Source organism: Triplophysa rosa, linkage group LG3 (genome assembly GCF_024868665.1).
Source record: "Triplophysa rosa linkage group LG3, Trosa_1v2, whole genome shotgun sequence".
Taxonomy (NCBI): domain Eukaryota; kingdom Metazoa; phylum Chordata; class Actinopteri; order Cypriniformes; family Nemacheilidae; genus Triplophysa; species Triplophysa rosa.
In genome coordinates, this window is record NC_079892.1 from 3,183,351 (window position 1) to 3,201,475 (window position 18,125).

The following is an 18,125-nucleotide window of genomic DNA, read 5'->3' on the forward strand; positions in this document are numbered from 1 at the left end:
ATTCAGATTGTGAGAAACTTTCATTCAACTTTAACACCACATACTACAAGAATGTAAACACTTTTTTTTCCTCTGGCTTCCAGCAGATTTGTGTTTACTTGTATGTCGCAGTATTTTATTTGTATCGTTTTATTTAGAATCTGAAATATATCATCATCGTGATATAAAATATATTTCCTACTGTCCCTTTGACGCTGATGCTTCTCTAGGAGCCGCTGTGGCTCAGTTCATTCTTTACGCGTTTCAAATTCTGATTGGCTGTTCCATTCACGACAGACAACAAATGTATCCAATCAGCGTCTAATGGCTCCCGACGCGTCACAAAGACAGAACGAGTTTCCAGCCGCTGTTCACAGACCAGTTTATATCCCTCTCACTACAGACATTAAATGCGTGAGCTGCTCCTGGATCAGTTCTGGGGCTCTGATCTGAAGTCTAGGCGCAGCTCAAATCTCCTCCCCGGATGCCCCAGAATACTCAGTCAGTGCCACACATTCAGTTTTTTTCCTCGGGTTTTTCATGGTGCGGATCTGCGAGAGAAGGATGAAGTTTTTGGTGGCAGTCACATTAATCGTTGGCTCGGTGATTTTTCTGCTCTTTCCGAGCGGATCGGAGGCGGATGAAAAGAAAAAGGGCCCGAAAGTCACGGCAAAGGTACAGAGACGCCGCACGGCTGCGCATTGCTGTGCTTACCGCAACATTGTTGCATCTGGCCCTTGTAACGTTAAAGTGTTGTAGGCTAATGCGCATTCAAAGCCGAACCGAAAATTGCTTTCACACCTAGATCCATCAATTTTGTATTTCCTGAAGACTTTTTGTTATTGCTCACAAATAAACTGTGTGCAGTTGTATTTATTTTAGCATGCACCCATTGATAATGTGCAGGGGAAAAACGGGAACAATAAACGGGCTTTCCAACATTAATACATAATTTATTAAATAAATTAATCCATTTATTTACTCTATTTTGTAATTGTGTCAGATTTCGGTATATTTGGGTTTTGAATGATTTCAGTGGATTTAAAGGGCGTCATTGTGAGCTGGTTCGTGCGCCATTACGCAGCACTCGTGTTCTGGTTCCGATGTTTTGGGGTCACGTGCGGATGGTCTGTTTTCTCAGGTTTACTTTGACATGCGGATCGGAGATGAGGATGCGGGGCGTATTGTTATCGGACTCTTTGGAAAGTCTGTTCCCAAAACAACGGAAAACTTCGTCCAGCTGGCCACGGGAGAGGTGAGTTCACTGGTGTAAAGCATTTATGCTTTCTAACAAAATTCTATCAGTGGATTAAACCAATGCAACTCTGATTATTTTAGAAAGGATTCGGTTATAAAGGCAGCAAGTTCCACAGAGTGATCAAAGACTTCATGATCCAGGGAGGAGATTTCACCAGAGGAGATGGAACCGGAGGTACCGCATATTAATACACCGATATATTAATATCACAAATTGCTTTTGACATAATAACAGTAATTTAGAGATTAATCTCTTGTTCCTATGACTCCGTTAAAGATCCATATGACAGATGCTATTACATTTTTAACCCAATGACAAAACTGGCATGTCTTCATTTAGGCAAGAGCATCTACGGTGACCGTTTCCCCGATGAGAACTTCAAGCTGAAGCATTACGGTCCAGGCTGGCTCAGCATGGCCAATGCTGGTAAAGACACTAACGGCTCCCAATTCTTCATCACCACTGTCCAGACACCATGGTTGGACGGCAAACATGTCGTCTTTGGCAAAATCCTGGAGGGCATGGTGAGCCACTTTACTCGGATATTATCTGTTTTTCCTTACTAAGCCTGAGGAGTATTAGTTCAAGATCTCGTAGGATCTAAAGTTTAAATCTTGTGGCATTTCCTTGCTGTCTTACAGGATGTAGTCAAAAAGATTGAGGCCAACAAGACAGACGGACGAGATAAACCTCTCAAAGACGTCACCATCCACGACTGCGGCAAGATCGACGTGGAAAAGCCTTTCGCAGTAGCTAAAGAGTAAATTATGTTTGGGGGCACAACAGGACTTTGGGGGTATAAGGGGATTTGAATTCATTTTGGGCCACTAGTGTGCTAGTGGAGTTAATGTGTGTATGTGTGAGCTCAGTGAAGCTCCGCCCCTTCGTGGGACAATCACACACCAGTCCTGGTCCGCAGAGCGGCTCACCCTGGGTCCAGTCCATACAGGCATTCCACACGGTCAAATTTCTGACCCACTTCAACCTGCTTTTGTGAACAAGTGTTTAATAAAGGATCCAGGTTTTCTTAAAAATAGTTTTGTGTCGTTTATGTACTTTACAGAGACCATCAAAATGTTGTAGTCTTCGTTTAATAGAAATGCTGTAATTCTCATTTCCATGTAAATATACACGATTCAATACAGCAATAAAAAACCTCATGTCCTTTTTTTTTAGGATCGACATTCATTCGGTACAGAAAACATTACCATGACGTATCATTTACAAATACTATACTTACAAATACTAAGTATGTGATGGATGTGCTTAATCTATGCAATGTAAAATGTTGAAGTACTTGAGGTGAATCATTTCGGCACGTTTTTTTTTTTACAGTTTTGTAAAGATTTTCCAAGAAAACAATAAACATCAAATGTAACATTCTAAAAGCTGAAGGTTTCAATTCCACTCGGATATAAACCTGACTTGTTAACACGGAGCTGTTTGAGCTGATATTCTCTGTGACTCGGGCAGCGAGCTACTGTTGATTCTGCTGATGGTAATGGTGGGAATTCTGGGATGCACAGGCAGCTCCGGTGCACAGGTGACACGAGCAGGAATACTGGGTTTACTGCAATTCTTTTTGAAACTCACTTTGACGTCTCTGGGGTAAAACCCCTCCATGACACCTGCCACTACAATATCAGGAAGATCTGGAATAGGTTAGCATAGAAAGTCAAAGTTTCATATTGCCATGAACTTAAGAAGACATCTGTGTAATGAGAAAATATTTTAGAATTACCTGAGCTGGATTCAAGCTGGTAAGGGTCGGCCGAGAACCCAACTACCCGTTGATTAAATAACTGAAACCTATAGGAAGATATCAAGTTCACAATTGCTTTCCTGAATCAGTTGAGCGTTCCAAATGATATCTAATAGCAGACTGAATTTCAACAAATGTTAAATAAGCAGCTTATTTCTCAGGTGTGATTTGTAGGTCATACCTGTAATCTTGTTCTAGAGAGTCATCTGACTGATTCTCGCTGAAATGAAAATTAGGACATTAATACGTGTATTACTCATAATAGACCTGCACATTTATACACAACAAACTCCAGGAAAGCTTAAAAGACAAACTCTGAGCTGCAGTTCTTGCTGGCCGCATGGAAATGTTTGACTTGCAGGAAGTCCAAGAGCTCTTGAGGAACAATTTCGTTCTGATACAGTATCACCTGCAATTCACAACCAACGGAGAAACCTCAAAGCATGACAAAAACAGATTTTGTATATTTTTGTAATGTTGTTTTTCTAGAGAACAGATATAAACCTATTGAATCAATATAAATCTACTGAATGTAGTTTGGTTCGATTTTAAATGTTTCTAGTTGCAAAAAAGAATAAACGTTTTATACACTATGCACTGAAAAGGGGCGGGAATTTAGTAGATGTGGGCGGAGCATATACAAACAGCGCTTACCTGGATGTAGTCCTCTAATTCCTGTTGTCTTTGCTCCAGAGGTTTGGTTCTCAGGTGCTGGTTTCTCTTACTTGGAAAATCAGGAGCTCGCAAAATCTTTTTCAGCTTCCTGTGAAGCGTCTGAAACTCGCTGTATCGTCGTAAAACAAAGTGTTTCCTTCCATTGAAAAGAACCTCCAACCTGAAGAGCTAAACATATCATAATACATGTAATAAAACAGTCAAATAGATTTACTCAAATATAACTAAACCATCTCTATGCCATGAGCATAATGAAACGTCATGTGATGCCACAGTGCGTCTGCGGTGACTATTAATGGCCAGCAGGGGGCGCCAGCGGACGTCTCTACTGTAAACTCGATGCGCCCTCTAGTGGTCTAATGTAGTCACAACATTTACAAAAAAATCATTCGTAAGCAATCAAATTCACATTTTCCCATCATCAATCATTCAGCAATCAAAAGAGGGGTCACGTGGGTTTATTTAATAGCTTAAATGACGATATTAAATGAATATGTTACTGTAATAACTATGTATAATTTTGCCTTGTGTATTTACACAAGCTCTCTGAGTTTACAGAGGAATTATAAGTACACAGGAAACAGGAGTGGCAGTAATTCAGGTAAGATCACACCCTGCTGCTTTGAGTAACACACAGGGCCGTTAACAAAACTCACAGGTTTCTATTGTCCCCAGCACAAAGATATGTCAAGGTAACATATAAACCCTCCATCACTGTAAAAGAGCTCACAATTCAAGTTGCTTTTTGAGGTTTCTGGTGTGTGCTGCACAGTGTGCACGTTAAGTGTGTATAGAATACTTCACACACGTTTGACAAAATCTGTCGTATGTTACCAAAGCGCACTAGAGAACACCGTGTCCAACATTTCAAACCCATTTCATGGCTTGTTATTTTTTTGGACTGCCATAAGTTTGTATGGTTTTAAATAAAACTGGATACAAACTGCAAAGTAACCAAGTTTATTTTAGAGAAGATATTCGTTTTTGAGTTAAACATGCAGAGAATGAGGTCACGTGACAACAATGTAGCAAGCTGCTGTCTAAAATGTTTTTTGTTGCATACTGTTTTGATTGTATTTACAGTAAAGAGTGCATTAGTATAACATTCTGAACACTACCTTGATGTGGGGGGGTGTTTGGGTCAAACTGATGTGAGAATTCACAGCTTCCCGTTTTCCACCCATAACAAAAGAACGGAGAACATTCAGTTCCACCAAACATTTCCCACTGTGAGCTCAATCTTTCGCTTCTGAATACCTCACACAGTTTTCTTGCTTGATCAGAGAGAGCAAGAGGGAAATAAAAGTGATTTTCTCTCAAGCGTGTTTTAACAAGTCTGTGTTCAAAGATCTCTTCACAGTGGTATGAACTGACTCTGCAAAACTAAGACATAACAACGATAACGTGTACGGTTCAGTTTAGGTGAACAAACCGTTCCGGTAGCGCAACTATCAAAACTAAACCTTAAAGACAACAACCTTCATGGTTAAAATATTTATAGGTGGAAAAACAGTTGCTGTAGTGCGGCAGAAGATTGTGGGTTTGATTCCGAGGAAATCAAATCAAATGTATGCCTTGAATGCTTTGTAAGTTGTTTTAGAAGTGAGCGTCTGCCAAATGCATAAATATAAATGAAACAAAAAGTAACTTGGAATTATCGAACTAAATAATGCATCTTAAAATTGATCATTCTAAATCAATTCAATTTGATTCTACACAATTACCTGAGAAATTCCAGGATGTGGTTAAAGAGTTTTGGCAAGTCTTTGTGAGGGGAAAGTGAGTTTGTGGGTGGAGAACATTCCTGGGCGAGCTCCTGGTGAAGCATGCCGAGGACACGACTGTTTTGGACAGCGGTCAGCAGGGCCGGATCGTGTCCAGTGTTTTTTGGGAATTTAAACTCAAGTCTCTCTTTCTTATAGAGCTTTCATTGTTGCTGGATATTTTCACTATGATGAACACAAATCCTTCCATTCAGCTCTCCATCTCTGACCTCTGAACTTCGATTCGTCTTGTGTTCTAGAATTCTCTGGGTTTTAAATAACTGACTGAGAATTCTAGAACCTCAAGGAAGCACAAACAATATCATACATATAGCAACCGTTATGACCTACTTGTTTAAATAGAATGTGTGTGTGACAGGTGTGTGGTTATGGGCTTAAAGCTTTGACTGACATCAGCATGTTGCGTGTGATTCAGCAGTGATTCCACTTTTAGCGTCACACACAGGCACACACACACGTCACTTTAAATCTAAAACTTTAAACTAAACATCTACAAACATTTTGAACTTTGATCTAATAAATAAGCGCGTTTTAACTAAAGGACACCTCACATCGCTGTGGTCTCGGTCTGTGTTTTTGACAAACACAGTGACTCTTCGTTCCTCTTGGCTGGGGTGGTTCTGCCCGCAGCTGGACTGTCCTACAGAACTGGCTCAGATTCCACACCACACACTGGTTCTACTATCTAAAAAGAGTCTTGGGACAAAAGACCCGATCAGGATTGTGAACATATGCCGTAAAACGACGTGTTTATTGCCAACACTATTACAATTCCATGAAAACACTGGATGATTCCCACAAACTGTGTCTGATAGCTTAAGGCAAACACACCAAACATGTCCTGTCATATTCGTGGTTTATCGGTTTTGAGGATTTTGGAGACTAGAAGTTGTCACTGTTGTCAAGGGCCTCAGTAATGATAAGGTTGGAGTCAAAAACGTTGGAGTCAAGTCCAAAAACAAATGTGTGTATGTTGGTTTCAAACACTGTTATCTTTTAAATTAGAATAATAAGGGGTGTTGTGACAACTTACCCCATAGAGTGTGACAAATGCCCCCTGTTTATGTAATACAAATATTCAATATACTATAGAAGATTAAAACTTATTTTCTTCTTAAGAGTTTGCAGCGATTGTTCTGACAGCTGATTTGAAGCGGATGGGTTGCTTTATTAAAACGGTGTATGAACCAATCAGAAGCAGCGAGTCAAATATCGCGGGGATTCCAATTTTACGACACCTTTTGACACCTTATTGTGTTCAAAACGCACAAAGAGCAACACATGTCTTCCCAAAACATGTTTTTAACGTTCCTAAATCGTTAAATAAACCTTTACACACGTTTTAAGAACGCGACGTTAACGGCGCGTGGCGTTGTACAAACAGCGCATGCGCACGCATGCACGCGTCTCGTTCTGATGAGATTAAAAAGAAACACAGGAAAGCGATGGAGAAACTAAACATTGTTGTAATCAAATACAAAACATGACTAGCTTTGCATGTGTGCAAGACAGCAGAACATGGTAAAATATTTAGACACAATTGTCAACATATAATTAAATAATTTTATGTCTGAGAGTGCATTTACAGAAAAGTTTTAAAACAAACCGAATAGGGATATACAATTATATAGACAGACAGACAGACAGACAGACAGACAGACAGACAGACAGACAGACAGACAGACAGACAGACAGACAGACAGACAGACAGACAGACAGACAGACAGACAGACAGACAGACAGACAGACAGACAGACAGACAGACAGACAGACAGACAGACAGACAGATAGATAGATAGATAGATAGATAGATAGATAGATAGATAGATAGATAGATAGATAGATAGATAGATAGATAGATAGATAAGCAAAAGGAAACGATAAAGAACAAGAACATTAATACACAGATTACAGTAATTTACATGGTATTCCGCCCAGATTAATTCTCGTGCACAATGTCAAAATTGTCACGTATATAAATCATTTAGTGCACGTGTCGGTGACTGTCAAAGAAACTTACTTTGCGCAACTTGCCCGTCTCGTCCATCTCCCTCATGAGAGCCGGAATAAAGATCTCGATGACTGGAGACATGTACTGATGGTCCAACATCTTGCACACAGATCACAGACTGAAGTCAAGACCCACGACCCACGCTCACTGCAAACACTGCTGTGTGTTTGTTTGTGTCCGTGGACCGATCCCCGTGGATCTGGAGCTCCTCCCCCAAACACACGCACCACTGCGATTACTGCTGGGGGAGCCGCGTACCCTCAATCAATGTTATTGAAAACCACTCATTGACCCAAGAGGCCTACTACACTTTCACACAAACAGTTTAAAAGTCAATGGTTAAGACTAAGAGGGAAAAGGCTTTTGTTTGTTTTCCTGTGGTTCTGTAATGGTTCCTTGTTCAGACAGTAACCCTCATTTTACCAAAAATCACGTTTGGCTGATATGACATCACAGGTTAAGAGATCAGCAGGATTCTGCAGACTATATTGGAAAACTTGAAGACTAAATTTAAGTTAAGGAACTGAATTGCAAAACATTGTCAGTCTCACTTAAAATGTAATGAAATGTGGATGATGAATTTCGAAATTTGCAATAAATGGCTAAATATAGAGAGCTCAGTGTCCTTTAGCTCAGATCTGGTGTTTGTCATATGATCAATTTTCATTTGTAAACACACACACTCTTCTTAGAAATAAGGGGTAATTCTTTAAAAGCACATTCCTGTACACTGCACATTTATTTGTGCATCAATTTACAACACGTGCATGTGGCTGTTACCTGAGGCATTAAAAAACATTTTCATTTGAAAGATTACCGTACTGTGCCACATATCCACAAAATATAGCATTTCTATTTCCAAAATATTATCGGTGTAGTTAAAAAAAGTGTTGTTCTTTATAACCAATATTTGTTTTGTGTAACAATGCATTATATTCGTATATAAAAGCGTATATACTAAAAAAAGTATTTAAAAGCATCTGCCAAAATGCATGAATGTATAGGGTTGAATTTTGTATCTTTTCAATCATTCTTAAACAAACAATTGCTTCAAAAATCATTTATATTGCAAGGTCATATTTGGAAACAGCCTGATTCAGCAGTGGACATCGTATACCGAAATGTGCTCATTCCTTCTGTCTGAATGGAGAATAAATGGGAATCACATGATTTCCTGCGACACATGACCATTCATGCATTGCTGACTAAACACACTCCAGTCTGAAGATTTGACACATTCCTGATGTTCAAGTCTGTTCCACATTCTCACTACACTTCAGATTTCTCCTTTTATTTGTAAGATCACTCAGCTCGTTTGGTTTACTTGCATGGAAACCATTATAATTAATTTTCATAAAAAATCATAAAGTACATTCTCTCCCCTTTTTGAAATAATCACTTTTCAACTCTTATCCAGTTTTAAAATGAGTTTTGTGCCCAGGGAGGATACTAGTCCAAATGATTAATCATTGCACAACATCTTCAACTTAATATATAATAAAGACAAATCATTAGAAGTTATCTGGGGCCTCTCTCTCCCTCGCTTATGCATACTGTACACTCCTCAATGAGTTAACATGTTTAATGATTTTATATTTGAAAAGTGTTTGGTGAAAGATTACATGAGAGCTGATGCGTTGAACAGAACAAATACTGAAAGGCAGAAGCGTTTTAAGACTCACTTCCTTCATTTTGCATGCACGTTTAAGTCCTTTGTTACTTTCAGAAACTGACATTATATAAAGTGTTTCATGCAACCACACATAATAAAAAAAATGTATCAATGATTTACCAGATTAATAACACAGTACATTTACATTTGATTTAGAAACATTATATTTTTTCTGTCAACCTTCCGGCAAATGACAACAAAACCATAGCTTTACATTTGTATTTTAATATTTATTGTTTTCTTTAAAGGAAGCATCCACAGTGGAAAAATACATGCCTTTCTAGTAAAGAAACTTTTGACTATTATGGCACCTAAAGGTGAACCCTGGCAAAAAAAAAACCCTCAGGAGTCCAACCGGTTAACGTCTGATTGATGTGTCAGCAGGGCCCAAAATATCATTTATGATCTGAACTAACAATCACGTCTTTATAAACACTAAAAAGAACCTAAAAAAAACTCTGTAATGTCTTTACAGCAGCAAAATGTGTAAAAAAAACAAAGCGCAATGTAGAAAATGGTTTTATCATTATTAGTAGCAAAAGCAAAGGTTTATTAATCGTAACATGCCAGAGTCGAGCGAATAACACAAACGTGTTTTTACACAAATCAATAATAAATGTGTTGGCATAAACAAATAATAGAAAACAAAATGCTTTAAAGAGGGAAAAAGCTAATGAAATGAACGAGAAGCATAATTTCAGACAACAGATCTTAAAGCTAAGTTTAAGACTGAAGTGCTCTGAACGTCCGGTACGCTGAGGCTTTGATATAAAACTTTGCTGTAGGAATGAGGTTTTTAAATTCTTTTGAAGTGCATTAAATGAACCATAGAATAAACATTTATCACACATTATTTATGACACAACCATCTTTCGCTCCAGAATATTAAAAAGGTCCTGCAAAAAATGTAGCCGGCAAAAGAAAAATATATTACCGAGTAACATACATAGTGCTGATATATGTTTATGTATTATTCTTTCCACTGGCCAGATTACATTGCTGGATAGAGACGTTATAACATCTTTAACTTTAATCTTCATAATAATGTATTTTTTTGGTCACGTGCTATGACAAATTTGGATGGTGTAAATCCAGACGGGGCAACATTTGTCTCTGAAATTCCTCCTTAATCTAAACGTGTGTCAAAACAGATGGGAAAATGTTTCAGTGCACGTGTATGAATGAGAGCAGAGCGCCCTCTAGTGTAAAGCAGTGACATTACTGCAGATGAGTATGATTTCAAAGTGCACCCTGTTCACCCTGTGGTGACTGAGATAATGACAACGTGAAAAAGAAATTGTTGCATACAGATGATGAACACAAACCCCCAAACGCACCAAAGAAAGAATCATCATAAGAAAATAAAGGTGAGAATTACATCAAGTAAACAGTGGCAGGACAATCATTTCCCTTTTGCGGTGCGTTTTATCCTTTGTTTTTGTTTAAAGGTAAAGAATATAGAAAAGGCCTCAGTCATCTGTGTGTGTTTGTGTGAAAAAGCTTCACGCGATTGCTTTTGCTTCGGGCAGAAACGCCTCCCAATATTTGATCATCTTGAACAAACAGAGAAATCTGAATTAGGAGTGAAGTTTTACAACATAAATCATAAGGATGAAATGTTTGATGTACCTGTTGTTGTGAGAGCAGCAAAGACTCCATATACTTGATGATTTGTCTCTTAAAATCCCGAGATTTCTCTTTCTGTCCGCAAAAAAACATGGAAAAAGGAAAATGAGACCTCCAACCTTTTGCATCTAATTCCAAATCTCACCTTTACGTCTGACAGTTATTTTGCAAAGGATAAAATATGATCCATTTGTTTAGAAAGTGTCTAAATTAATTCTTGTAAAAATAACTTAAAAAATTCGAATAAAATAATAGTCAGTGTAATTTCACGTTCCAAATAAAGCAAAAACATCACATAATATTGTAGTTTGAGGTTTATGACATTTTGTTTTTGTTCAAACGCTACATAAATCATTTGAGCCCGATCTGCCCAAACAAAAAAACTAAACTTCTAAAACTTCTTCCTGGTCATTATAAAGATGAAAAATGACTAAAAAGATCAATTATTCCGTAAAGAAACGCTCAATGACTCACATCAAAACGTATGACTTCCTTCTGAACGGTGGCTGAAATTTTCTCGAAGTCTCTCTCGTACTGCGTCACCTTTGACTCCCACTGCGGGACAGAAACACAAAGTTACAGACAGAAGCTTAAAGATGATGACGTAGTCTTAAAGACATCATAGGTCACCTCTGTGATCTCATCCTTGGCCTGCTGGAGTTTGTCGGGTTTGTTGGCCCACAATAATTTGGCCTCCACCTCTCTCTTCTTCTGCAGCATGTTCAGTCCGTCCTGCCAGCGCTGCCACGATTTCATCCTCTGATCGAAACACCCCTGACACACAAACAAAACACTTTCATTTGATCATCACTGCATCTTTACATTTGCTCTCAATGTCAACCCTGTTACCTAGACTTTCGGAAAAGCACAAAGTATGTGTGTGTTTGTACCCTGACAGCTCCCAGAAGTCGGATATAATCGGCCATCAGCTCCGAGAAGGTGAAGAAGTCATTGGACGCCTGGTCCTGATGGAGCTGCTCGATCCGATCTTCAACCTCCGCCAGCTGAGAGAGAGCTCGGGACAGAGCCGTGTTATCCTCTGAACTGCCCAACATCGCCACGCTCTTCGCAAACACGGCCGTGTTCCCCGACAACTCTAAATATACACAAACACACATCAGGTAAAAGAGCTACAAAACACTGTTGCCACAAATGACTTTACTAGTGTGCAAGAAAAAAATGACTTAACGGCAAACGTCATGGCCGCTTCTTACCTTTCCTGTGACTGACGAGTGATTCCACCATCAGGTGAAGCTTCCGCAACTGCTGTTCTTCATTTTCTACATCCTGGATCTTCTCATCAAACCACTACCACAAACACACACATCGATATAACCGCTGGGTTCCGAATGGCTGGTGTTGTGTAGATTAAGTTCATACTGTATGTGTGTAGGACTCACCACGTCCTGTTCGTCCATCTTGATGGTCATCTTACTAACAGCGTCTGTGGCTTTGTTGATCATTTTGAGGAAGCCGGCTCCACTCAAGGCCTGTGTGCCTACCGCACGAGGTAACTAACACACACACACACACACACACACACACACACACACACACACACACACACACACACACACACACACACACACACACACACACACACACACACAAAGAGAGTTATAAACAACCAACCACAAAAAAACATTTTATCGCTACAGAAATGTTTATGTAGTATGTAAGACATAGAGAGAACAAAGGGAGAAAAAACAGAGAGAGAGGAGAGAGAGAGAGAAAGAATGAAAGAAAGAAAGAAGTGAGAGAGAGACCAGATGTTTCTAATGTCACTTCTTTATTCTAGATCAGTGGTTCTCAAACTGGGGTATGCGTACCACTAGTGGTACTTGAAGAGACCCCAGTGGTAAGTGACCAGACAGAAAATTATATATATTAATCCAATATTAATTTACATTTCGTGTTTTAAATACAATTTCAAATGTCTAAAACATGATTGATAAATACGGAATACATCTCAGCCTATGTGCAATTTTAAAATAGTTATGAATTATTGTTCATTTATCATTGGTGGATGTAACTCAAACACAGAGCGGGAGCAGACAGACGCTTGTGAGTTGTTTAAGCATACGTACTGTTTATTTATTTATCTTCGGTGTTGAATATTCTTTCCACATTGTTTGTCTTTAATATAAGTTTGTAGTCTTTCTGCAAGTCCCCACAAAGTTAATAAATGCCCCATAAAACTTATTTAAAGAGCCCTGTTTACAGTGCACTACAGAAAAGGGTTTTGTGTCCACTATTATTGCCGACTAACTTGAAAAACGTGGAAAAAAACATGTTCTTTAGTTTGAAAACAGCTGGTAAATAAAAAAAGTGTTTGTATGATTAATAATACGTTAGAATTGGAGGACGAGGTGTAGAGATAAAGATTCACAGCTCTACTATTAATTTAAGTGTTTATCTATGGCGGTCATTAGGTGGTACTTGGAACAACTCATTTTATAAAAGGAATGAGAAGAAATAGTGGCATTTGTTGCGTTTTGAAATGGAACTGGGAGCAGACTGACAGTTGAAGGGGAGGAGTTAACAGATGCTCCGCCCAAGCCGTCAAACATACATCATTTGAGATGGATAGTCACTAGAGGGCAGTAGTGCATTTTCAGATTTCAACCGAAGATATGAGGGCACATGAATTTTAAAAAGAGAATGACCCACATTGGTAAGCTATTTACGATATACGTTGCAATATTTTATGAAAAAAATAGGAAATGTCATTTTTCATTTCACAGGGACTTAAAAGGAACAGTTCACCCAAAAATGTTAATTCTGTCTTCGTTTACTCACCCTCAAGTTGTTACGAATCTAAAGATATTCTGAAAAATGTAGGACTGCAAACAGTTCTGGGCCACTTTCGACTAACATTGTATTTTTTCCTACTATGGTAGTCAATGGTGCCGAGAACTGTTTGTTTGCAAGCATTCTCTAGTAAAAGGGTGAGGAAAGACAAAGAAAAAGAGTGAATCTCAGACGTCTCACCTCCTCCTTTTCTAAAAACTCTCTCACATCAGGATCCTGCAGCAGAGACGGATGATTCACAACCCTCTGAAGATACCTGAACACACACACAGACACATGACTGTAGTTATGGTTATGAAGACCTTTCATTGACGTCTACGGTTTGTAAGTAAATGATCTTTTCCTCAGATCAGATTTGTGTTTAATAGACGCTCGCCACTGGTTAGACAAATGCTTGCGTGACAAACCTCTCGAGAGCTGCTCTCCTCCGCTCCACAAATTCAGCTGAAGACGGATCCTCCTTCCCCACTTTCACTTTAGTCATACCTGCCCCGACCACACAAAATATTCATAACCAGACACTTCATAGCAACCAGGTCTGATGCAATGATTCATTTTTAAGGAATCCTACCCAGAATGCTCTTCTCTGGCGGCGGAGGTATAATGTATCCGTTCTGCGAGTGTTTCTCCGAGAGCTTCTCGTACAATCCTAGAAAATCACTGAAGCGTCTGCGTACTGTAAACGTCTTGCGGCGGAACATGGGTAACGTCGTCTGGGAAAGAACCGGAACGTTGTCATATTGCGCGGCCAGCTTCAGTTAAAAATGCAGCACACGAATCAAGAGTCTGTGATAATCACCTGTGTTGAAACTTTGTAGGCCATATATGCGTTCATACCATCACCTGTGAGACGCAAAAATATTTGATCAAATATAAACCGTCATATGAGAAAAGACACATATTGCGGCTTCGACTCGAGTAGACCCCTAAAACGGTTCTGTTCAGAAACCAATGCACACTTTTAAGGGCTCGTATTTAAGGATTCGATTTCTGTCATACTTTCTTTTCTTTTTTTTGCAGAACAAGATATTTTGAAGAACGTTGGTGACCAAACAACATAGACATTTCTGGAAATATCTTCTTTTGTATTCCACAGAAGAGTCAAATAGGTTTTAAACAACATTAGGACGAATAAATGATGACAGCCCTTCTCGTAAAAAAAAAAAAACTGTCAATATGATATCAAATTGTGTCATTTAAAATAGTAAACAAAAAGTAAAACTAGGTACAAGTACAGCTACAGTTGTCGCGTCTTATCTAACATGAATAATTGCATTGCAGATATTAGACACTACAGTAAAACCACACCTTTAAAAAGGAGAACAGGAAATGGAAATAGCTTGGACAGAGCAAAAAGAGGAAGCTGAGATTACATGGCAACACTCCAAGCGACCGTATCAGTTCCTTAATTAGAACATTTCACCTCATGACATAATCACCACTTTCTGCAAACTCAGCTCACTATTGGGGTCAAGATGCTATGATTCACAAGACCAGCTTTAAAAAAACACAGCAGAAGGCAATACTATTTCAGGAATCAGATGTCGAGAGCACAGGAAGCTCTTACCGACTTTCTCTGGATTCGTGATGGAGATGTTCAGATCAAACTTGTCCTCGCTCTCCTCTTCCTCCAACTTTTAGAGACAAAGGAAACAGAAAAACAGAGATGATCAGAGGGAGAAACACTGTTGGATTTGGAGGTTCTCAAAGCAGAGTAAGAATATTGACCTCCTCCAGAGTTTTAGACGCTGCTTTGGAACCAGAGGCGCTCATCCCCGGGGCGGCAGGAGTCGAGACCGGCGGTTTTACGACGTCTTTCATCTTGCGGTCGTTACGAGGACTGTCCAGAGACAACTCCACTGTGGCTTCTGTATGGACAGAGTGTTTATTACACCTTTAATTCTGTTTTAAACACATTCACGCGCGACTCGCACACAGCGTGCAGAACATGTTCCATCAGCAGTATACAGTCGGCTCAGGGGCAAAGGTCACGGAGGAATTCCTTTTCCTCGTCCTGTGTCAATGCTGAGAAGGCAAATTCACGATCTATCACTCAGGAAAGTGATGAATGCCAGTAAAAGGGTCAACGGCAATAAAATCTTTCTGTTGTGCGCGAAAGCAAAAGACACCGGGGGTTTAAGGCATGTTCAAAAATGCGCTTTGCAAAGCATGTGATGCCTAAACACAAGGTTGATTTAGAACGACGAATTGAATGTTTGAATGAGTCGAAATAAATCTTTAAGACGTACCCGTGAAGAGATCCTGCTCTTCAGAATGAACCCCATTGGTTTTGGAGCCGGCGCCCGCTGAAGATTTGGCACCTGGGGCTGTTACGGCTTCCTCCGCGAACAGATCAGTGGAGGCGTTTTTACCCTGCGCCTTACCCTTCCCTTCTGATTTCACCTCGGTAAAAACATCAACAGGTGGCCCACTGGGCTTCTTCGATACGGCCTTGAACGGTTCTTTAAACAAATCTTCGTCATCCTCATCGTCATCCTCGAACAGCTCCGAGCTTGCTGCTTTCTTAATGGATACGCCTTTGTTTCCGTCTATCGGGAGGTCTTCGAAAATATCCTTCCGACGATCTCCAACGTCGTTTTTGTGGCCAGGTTTGCTGATGTCACTCGGTTCTACGATGACATCAGACTTTGGCGGTTCACTGTTGCTCAGAGACTCGTTCAAGAGATCCGGAACTGGATTTTTGGACTCGGTCGGACTGATGATTTTGGTTTCATCATCCAGCGGGTCACTGAAGAGGTCGATATCTTCATCGCTAACAGGAGACGATATCTTGGTGTCTACGCTCTTCTGGGGTTCGGAATTAGTGTCGCTCAGTGGATCGCTGAAGATGTCTTCTGGTGGCTCGTTGAAGATGTCTTTAGGAGTTCTGGATGTGTCAACAGGCGATGGAGAATCCATTTCGGATATAGACTGGAAGCAAAAGCATTATACAGTTATTAGAAAAATACAAGTACTATCACAAAAAATGAGCAAGTTACAAACCCATCATGAACGTGCAGGTTAATATTACCCAAATTAAATAAAAAAAACCCATAAAATAAGAAATTATATTCTGGATAAAAAAATTTACATGTTCTCATCACTGTAATAAAAAACGATACCATTTATTTAATATGATAGCATTTTATAACGTAAACATGACCAATTTTATGAAAAATTTGTTTATAAAAATTTCTCATTACTGTATAACAGGGGAAATGCACTTCTGCATCAAAAATACAATGTTACAACAATCTTAACGGTTCATTTTCTTTGAGCAAAACAGATCTCCCCTTTTCGTCCAGTCGAACATAACTCTGACGTTTCTTTCTAAGATTCATGTATAAAGTAAATAGACACATTTATCTAAAGTGAATTACAGTACACGTACAATCCCTATGGATTAACCTGTGGTACGGTGTGTTGCTCAAGGTCAAGAGACAAATCACGGATCAACTCCAGGTCCCAGTTTAGATCTCTAACTGCTACACCATCTACAGTAAATCCAAAAACACCACTTTTAAAAACGTTCCCACTCAGCAAATTCTTCCCAAAAAGTGGAATCCAGTAGGATCTTGATGCACATATGAGACTCACATGACCAGGTCATACGCACACACCAGAACTTTGATCTCCAACCCTGAAATTATTACACTTGAGTAAATATTGACAGCTGGACACCTGCCTATTTATTTTAGACAAGATGTTCCCTCCTAATCCTCAAACTGTGGTTTGGATTTCTTTCTGGGTTACCAAAGCATGCAGAATACAGACGCTTGTTGTTTGTCACTCATCTGTACTTTATATCAATGTTCTTTGACGTCCTTCATCACGACACATACAACCCCTCTAAGGGTTTCTCTCATTCAAAAAACTGGGTCACATTCCTTGAGATAGCCTATATTCTGAAACTACACGAGTCCAACTTCAGTTTGTCTCTGAACACACGCAGGCCTACCTCACGTCTACTCAAACGTAACCAAAACTCATGCTCACACATGACGATTTTAAATCACTCGATAAGCAAACTCAATCGCACATACGTCTTCTTCAACCATCAGATGTGAAGGATGAAGAAGCGTCGGGGGTTACAGTATCAGATACGTGTTTTTACGTCTTCCCTGTTCTGTGTTTATGGTGCGGGCTAACTTACTTACATGATGTTATAAACGCATTTAAACGCGTCACTCACCGTGCCCGTGAACACGCCCGCGCCGTCGTCGCTGTCGCTGTCCTCCAGCAGCTCGGGCTCCTCTGAGTCCGGGAAGGGCGGAGGACTACGCTCCGAGCTGGCCGCCATCTTCAGCTCCACACACACACGGACAAACTTTATTACGGGCTGGGAGTGCGGGAGAGATACGATGAGAGAGCGACATTGTTGCGCAACGGAGAGAGAGAGGGGGCAATAGCGACGCCTGCTGGCCGACGGTCGGATTAAACTCTGATACGACGTGACAATCGCTAACCGGAAGCGCTCGAATACAATGTAACACACCTATGAGCGTAAAATGTTTTTTTTTGTACGATAAATAAGAGTGGAAACATGT

At 39.8% G+C, this 18,125-nt stretch overlaps 3 protein-coding genes across 3 annotated transcripts; 1 reads left to right on the forward strand and 2 right to left on the reverse strand.

The window, feature by feature from the left end:
- The first annotated feature begins 453 nt into the window (after nucleotides 1-453).
- On the forward strand, nucleotides 454-2,271 carry ppib (peptidylprolyl isomerase B (cyclophilin B)). Its single transcript, XM_057330165.1, has 5 exons — nucleotides 454-654; nucleotides 1,121-1,234; nucleotides 1,318-1,411; nucleotides 1,577-1,761; nucleotides 1,879-2,271. The coding sequence occupies exons 1-5, from the start codon at nucleotides 520-522 to the stop codon at nucleotides 1,999-2,001; spliced, it is 651 nt and encodes a 216-aa protein (XP_057186148.1). The 5' UTR covers nucleotides 454-519; the 3' UTR covers nucleotides 2,002-2,271.
- A 269-nt stretch (nucleotides 2,272-2,540) lies between these two features.
- On the reverse strand, nucleotides 2,541-7,812 carry snx22 (sorting nexin 22). The gene is made up of 6 exons (XM_057330164.1): nucleotides 7,479-7,812; nucleotides 3,654-3,842; nucleotides 3,314-3,408; nucleotides 3,181-3,219; nucleotides 2,979-3,046; nucleotides 2,541-2,889 (listed from the first exon to the last, which is right to left on the reverse strand). Exons 1-6 carry the CDS (start codon nucleotides 7,566-7,568, stop codon nucleotides 2,666-2,668), a joined length of 705 nt encoding a protein of 234 aa, XP_057186147.1. The 5' UTR covers nucleotides 7,569-7,812; the 3' UTR covers nucleotides 2,541-2,665.
- Nucleotides 7,813-9,350: 1,538 nt separating this feature from the next.
- Nucleotides 9,351-18,002, reverse strand: snx1a (sorting nexin 1a). Its single transcript, XM_057329179.1, has 15 exons — nucleotides 17,771-18,002; nucleotides 15,828-16,509; nucleotides 15,307-15,446; nucleotides 15,146-15,212; nucleotides 14,378-14,421; nucleotides 14,150-14,291; nucleotides 13,986-14,064; nucleotides 13,759-13,834; nucleotides 12,168-12,281; nucleotides 11,982-12,075; nucleotides 11,658-11,863; nucleotides 11,398-11,541; nucleotides 11,242-11,322; nucleotides 10,771-10,842; nucleotides 9,351-10,694 (listed from the first exon to the last, which is right to left on the reverse strand). The coding sequence occupies exons 1-15, from the start codon at nucleotides 17,876-17,878 to the stop codon at nucleotides 10,644-10,646; spliced, it is 2,100 nt and encodes a 699-aa protein (XP_057185162.1). The 5' UTR covers nucleotides 17,879-18,002; the 3' UTR covers nucleotides 9,351-10,643.
- Between the last annotated feature and the right edge of the window lie 123 nt (nucleotides 18,003-18,125).

What these genes read in the sequence shown, in the direction of transcription:
- ppib (XM_057330165.1), top strand. Translation starts at nt 520, where the DNA reads ATGGTGCGGATCTGCGAGAGAAGGATGAAGTTTTTGGTGGCAGTCACA. An exon ending in TCCAGCTGGCCACGGGAGAG is followed by an intron (nt 1,235 to 1,317) that starts GTGAGTTCACTG and finishes TGATTATTTTAG; the next exon opens with AAAGGATTCGGTTATAAAGG. An exon ending in CAGAGGAGATGGAACCGGAG is followed by an intron (nt 1,412 to 1,576) that starts GTACCGCATATT and finishes GTCTTCATTTAG; the next exon opens with GCAAGAGCATCTACGGTGAC.
- snx22 (XM_057330164.1), bottom strand. Translation starts at nt 7,568, where the DNA reads ATGTTGGACCATCAGTACATGTCTCCAGTCATCGAGATCTTTATTCCG. An exon ending in TCTCTAGAACAAGATTACAG is followed by an intron (nt 3,047 to 3,180) that starts GTATGACCTACA and finishes ATCTTCCTATAG; the next exon opens with GTTTCAGTTATTTAATCAAC. An exon ending in CCAGCTTGAATCCAGCTCAG is followed by an intron (nt 2,890 to 2,978) that starts GTAATTCTAAAA and finishes AACCTATTCCAG; the next exon opens with ATCTTCCTGATATTGTAGTG.
- snx1a (XM_057329179.1), bottom strand. Translation starts at nt 17,878, where the DNA reads ATGGCGGCCAGCTCGGAGCGTAGTCCTCCGCCCTTCCCGGACTCAGAG. An exon ending in CCTACAAAGTTTCAACACAG is followed by an intron (nt 14,292 to 14,377) that starts GTGATTATCACA and finishes GTTCTTTCCCAG; the next exon opens with ACGACGTTACCCATGTTCCG. An exon ending in TGCTGCTCTCACAACAACAG is followed by an intron (nt 10,695 to 10,770) that starts GTACATCAAACA and finishes TGTTTGTTCAAG; the next exon opens with ATGATCAAATATTGGGAGGC.